The sequence below is a fragment of the Condylostylus longicornis genome, unplaced genomic scaffold (genome assembly GCF_029603195.1).
Source record: "Condylostylus longicornis isolate FDR11 unplaced genomic scaffold, ASM2960319v2 ptg000013l, whole genome shotgun sequence".
NCBI classification, from domain to species: Eukaryota; Metazoa; Arthropoda; class Insecta; order Diptera; family Dolichopodidae; genus Condylostylus; species Condylostylus longicornis.
In genome coordinates, this window is record NW_026577982.1 from 16,304,547 (window position 1) to 16,310,567 (window position 6,021).

Consider the following 6,021-nt stretch of genomic DNA (forward strand, 5'->3'; position numbering starts at 1 on the left):
TTGGTAATTATATTCAACTAAAGCTAAATAAGTAAATTTAAAAGTGTAGAGGTTTTCCAAAACGATTGTCACTTTTTGCAATAAGTTTTATGTACAAATATACATTTATTGAGAGACCTTTTTAACCAAATATTTCTTAGACTTAAATAATAACTGTGTAGTAATTTCCAACAAAAACTTTTGAAGATGAAATACAATAGGATACAAAATTAATTAATAATCTTGTTTCATTTGTTTTCTTCGCATTAGTGACAATATAATAATTTTAAATTGCCGAAAATGAATTTTATCTGAATGAAAAGCTTTTTATATTAAAAATCAAAATCATTATCATTGCACGTAAATAGATACGAATTTAAAAAAAATATTTTCTATCTTTATTTGAATGTTATCTTATAAATTAAAACGTTATACACTTTAATAAGTCAGGTTAACAATCATAACATACTTAGAATCTAATTTAACATTGAAAAATATTAATTAAAATGAAATAGTACATCAAGAAGCAGAAAAAAATGCAGAAAAAGAACATACACTGAAAAGTAAAAATTTGCTTCAACAGGAAATACACACGTATATTAACACTTAGCTAATTCTAAGGAGTTATTTTCAATAATATTGCTATCTGATTCATAGTGCTTCTCACAAAATTCAGCAATTCGATCTGCCGCTTCTTTGATCATTTCTCCAGGTACTGTTAATACTATTCTCATATAATTAGGATAATCGAAGCAAGCACCTGGTAAACAAAATACACTTTGTTCTCCTACAAGACGTTGAACGAATTCCAAATCATCTGGAAATTCTGGAAATTTATCAATTTCTATTCCTATCATCATATACATGGCACCAGCAGGCATTATCGGTTTCAAACCAGGTACCTTATTTAACATCTCAAAAGCTAAAAATGCATTTTTCTAAAAAAGGAAAAAAAAGTAATTATATTTTAAATACATACTTGATTGAATTTTTACTATATAGTATAACTAGGTAAGTATAAAATTTTAATATTTGGAAGTTATGAAAATAAATTACTATAACGTACATAAATAACAGATATAGTGTCATCAAAAAATTTTTGAGTAGTTTTTTCTAAAATATCTGGTAGTGCTGTTTGTATTAATGTATTTGGTCCCAGAATTCTTCCAGTTAAATTTTTTAAACCACGGGTAGCATCTTTTAATATATCATGTCTGTCGTGTATGACAATCCATCCTAAACGCCATCCTGGTACTAAAAATCTTTTGGTTAAACCTCCACACGATAATACCGGTACATTTTGTGATAGTGTGCTTACAGCAATGTGTTCTGATCCAGGAAATACAAAATGTTCATAAATTTCATCAGCAATAATCGGAACGAAATTTCTTTCAGCAACCTTAATTATAGCTTGTAAATTTTTTTTACTGAACACACTCCCGCATGGATTACTTGGATTATTAACAATAATAGCAGCAGTTTTATCATCAATTAAACTTTCCAATTGATTAATATCAGCTTCCCACTGATGTTCTGGTAAAAGATCATACAAACGAACTTCAACTGAAATACCCTCAGCTAATGTTTTGTATAAACAAAAACCAGGTCTAGGCATTAAAATATTTTGTCCCTTTTCAGCTAATGCAGTAATACATAAATCTAATGAAGATGAACAACCAGAACATAATATAACATCTTCAGCTGTTACTTTTCCTTGATGTTCACAATATTTTGCAACAGCAGCTCTAGCTTCTTCAAAACCAGCACAATGTCCATAACCATTAGCTTTAGAATTTTCCATAGCTTTTTTAACAGCATTTATTGTTTCATCAGATGCTTGAAGATTTCCAAATGTAGTAGGATCACCTGAAAAATATTAAACGATAATGTAAATAAAATAGTATATATATTTAAAAAGTAAGAGTTTTTCAACAGTATTGAAAATATCTTTCTCATTTTATCAAATATAAAACAGGAGATTTAGAAAAAAAACAAATTTATAGTTTTCATTTGTAAATTTTCGCATTATTTACAATACGATGATTGACCTTGTTTTGTTTTCTAATATAAGTATATACATATGTATGCAATGAGGTAAAAACAAATTAAATGAAATTGCGCTAATATTCTTAAAATTAAAAGTAAACTAAAATACTGACAAATAGTTCTACATTAATTACTGTTTTTTTTAATATCTAATGCATAGTAAAATGATTTTATACTATTACAAAAAACAAAACCAATTGACCTTTTGCAAATTAGCAGTTATTTTCATTATTTTTTTTCCAGAATAAAATCCAAAAATTAATAAATAAAGAAATTTACATTATGAATTTCAATAAATTTTTTATCGGTGTTGTAAAAAGATTTTGATTGGCTTAATGTAAAGGCGTGAGTTTTTTTCTATGACGACATTTTAAAACTCGTCCATTACAAACTTAAAAATTGAAATCCAAAAAAACAACATAATAAAAAAAATATGTCGCATATTTTCTTAAAACACAAGTAAAAAATGTATGGTAGCAATCATTGTTGTTTTTCAAATAAAAATAAAAATATTTTAGAATTTTGTAAAATTTTGCATCATCAGGATTGTATAAAAGAAATTTAAATTTCATTCCAAATGCCTACACACATATATGATGTTTTAATTCAGAAAAATTAATTGAACTGTGGGATGAAAGAAATTGTAGTAGAGGATTTTCGATAATATTCAGACATGCACAGAAAGTTCTAAATTAAATTTTAAAAGTTTTTTCACACATATTTTACAAATCTGCAGAAACTGAATATTTTACTTTGCAGATTTATATAATGCAAACTCTAGTAATTCTTCAATATCCAACATTTTTCTATTAGGCTCTTCTAGTAATTTATAATATTTTTGCAGTAGTTATGAAGAAAAAACTTAAAAATACCTTAGAACTTTAAGCACAACTTCCATTTTCGAAAAAGCTATTTTGGCAGATTTTCTAGTTTGGATTTACTGAACGTGTTTTATATCAAGACCTTAGTTATGGAAACTCCCCTTAATATAAAGTAAATTTATAATTTGAAGACGCTGAAGAATAATATGTAATTAATATTCTAGTTCTACAATTGCATACTTTTAGGTAAAGGAAATTTTTCACACTTTAATAAAATGCATACCTAACGAATTTTTTGTTTTGCTCTTCTATTTTAAAATAATTTTCTCTATTTTTCACGATTTTAAATTACAGTAATTTTATAAATAGTTTAAGAACGAAAAATTTTAATGTCATTAACATAATTATTCAAAAATTGCTCGTGATAAGTGAATTTTCAAATTTGTGAGTGCTAATCTAGTTTTTAGCATGTGAAATTTTTTTTTATTAAAGTTGCTTAACTTCTTTCTTTTTTTCCTATATAACGAAAGAAAAAAAAAAGATTAAAATTTTTTAGAGCTTTTGACCATCAAAATTCTTGATTATGAATAAATTTAAAATAAAATTTAAAAATATTAAAAATAAAAAAATATCAAGTAAAAATTCGCATTTTTATTTTTTCATTTTTTTTTTTGTTTTCAGGTTCGGGCTTTAATTCCGTTTATAACGTCGTCATTTGAAATAACTTGTGTTTTTATTTTTTATTTTTTGTTTTTATTTTATTAAATATTCAAATTAGAATTAAATATTTATCTGTTTTCTGTATTATATAAAATTTTGTATATTAAAATTCATAATATACATTTAATTACATATATACAATTGATATAGTTATTTGCATACATATTTGCATGTAGACTTGTATATTGAAATAAGTGTGTGTACATAATGAATATGTTTAGTAAAATATATTAGATTATTTGAAAAACAAGAAAACTGGTTCGATTTCTGATTATCATTTCTTCATTTTTATATTTTTTTGTATTTTTTTTTATTTTGCTTGGCATTCTTTTTTAATTAATTTTGCATTTAATTAATTTTTTTTTTATTTATTAGGATGTTTCTGAAATTTTAATATTAATTTTTTATTTTCTATTGCATTTATAATTAAAATAAGCTTGTATTTGTTTATTATTTTGTGTTTTATAGCAGTTTCCGAAATACCAAGTTAGAAGCATTTTAATAATACACAATATTTGTACATACAAGCAAAATGAAAAATGTTATATCTTTTTGTTAACATCCTAAAAACTACTTTTAATTAATTTCTGCATTATTTTTTTCAGAATTTTTTACTCTCTAATTGCAATTTTTTATATATAAAAAATACTGAATGTAAAATTTTTAATTATACGTAAATGAAATTATATGCAATAAATATTTAAAAATTCCTATAACAATTTAGAAGCAAGATTAGGCTTAAAAATTTTCTTAAATTTAAAAACGCCTTATAATTTTATTTAAAATTTTTATGAATTTTTTTAATAAATAATTTTGACATGTAGAAACTAAATATTTTATTACACATCAATATATTCTATATTAGTTTATTATATTTTGTGAGTTACGTAGTAGTAAAATACATAAGCTGTATGGTATACATAAGTGTGGTTAACTAGATAAGAGTATATAAAAGACTGTTATTTATTTATATAAAATTCAAAGAAAACTATGACAGAAACAAACAGGAGTCGTGCATAAAAAAGGCTTTGAAAATATTCGAGTTTTATGCTTAAACAATAAGAAATTATATAAAATTTATAATCAAGAGAAAATTTATAAAATTAATTTGGTCAATATTTTTACATCTGAGCGTACAATAAGGAGTATTATCAAACGTGTTATACATAGTTTAATTTAAATAGTAAAAAATTTATGTTAAAAATATATTTAGTAAAAAATGACAAAACTTGAATTTTCCCTTATTCGAGTTAAGAATGCAATAGAACATTCTAAAATTATTTTAAAAATTTTGAACTCTAAACGAAATTATGAACATCTTGAATAAGTCCGAATTTTGAAGTTGAAGTAGCACGAATAACTTATTGGTTTATATGAAAATTTTCTAATTATTAGAATTTTAATTTATTTGTCTCATATATAAAACATTTTATTAATATCCTTTCTAATTGATCACTGATAACATAATAATAATTATAGAACATAAATAAAATATATTACCAATGGATAATGGTATCATTGGTTTATCTGGATTCGGTTCCAATTTTAATTCCTGTACAACATGCCTAATATGATTTTTTGTTTTTTTAGCATATTCAGTTGCTTGAACATTCCATTGTGTACGCTGAGATTTACCATGTTTTTTAATTGCACCATTCATATGAATTGTTGGGGTAATTTCATTGTCATCATCAGTAACTAATTGTGATGATTTTTGTTGAAATTGTTCACGGTTCTTATTATCGGTTGTTTTTCCAATTGCTGAGGGAATTTTTGATGATTTTATACCCTTTGTTGGCATTATCACAAAAAAGAAAATTGTTAAATTCTTTCTAAATATCAAGTATTTTGATAACAAAAGAATTAAATCCGAAAAAATTTCTCTAAATTTTTTTATACTTTGAATATTTTTTTTTTTAAAAAATTTTCGTAAGCGCGAAATGCTAAACACTTTTTTTTTCTTTTAATTTCAATTGAATTATGAAATTATATAATTTAAATTGTTCTCTTTATTAAATTTGTTATTAACTATGTTTCCAGCAATATTATGTAATACTAATTAATTTGTAATAATATTGAATTAAATAATAATTTTTTAAATGGTAATTTTTCATTTGATTAATAAAAATCATTTAAAAGAATTTTTTAGATATGCAAATATTATACAAATAAATTTATATTTTTAATATATTAATTTTTTTTTATTTTTTATATTTATTATTTAGTATATAGTATGATAATTTCTAGTGTTCTTAGAACGATATCAACTTTAAAACTAATTGGAATCGATTTTTGTCTTTAGCTTTTATTGATTTTTATTATGGTTACTTCTGCTAGATTTTCTACACTTATTAACAACTACAAATAAAAAAAACAATCGTTATAAAGAACAAAAAATAAAATATTTAATGATACCCAAAAAAAAAAAAAAATAAAAAATTAAAAAAAAAGCATA

General features: G+C 23.0%; 1 protein-coding gene across 1 annotated transcript; it reads right to left on the bottom strand.

Annotated features, from left to right (window-relative positions):
* Positions 1-354: 354 nt before the first annotated feature.
* LOC129605338 (tyrosine aminotransferase) lies at positions 355-5,604 on the bottom strand. Its single transcript, XM_055515030.1, has 3 exons — positions 5,067-5,604; positions 1,046-1,845; positions 355-917 (listed from the first exon to the last, which is right to left on the bottom strand). The coding sequence occupies exons 1-3, from the start codon at positions 5,365-5,367 to the stop codon at positions 579-581; spliced, it is 1,440 nt and encodes a 479-aa protein (XP_055371005.1). The 5' UTR covers positions 5,368-5,604; the 3' UTR covers positions 355-578.
* Positions 5,605-6,021: the final 417 nt, after the last annotated feature.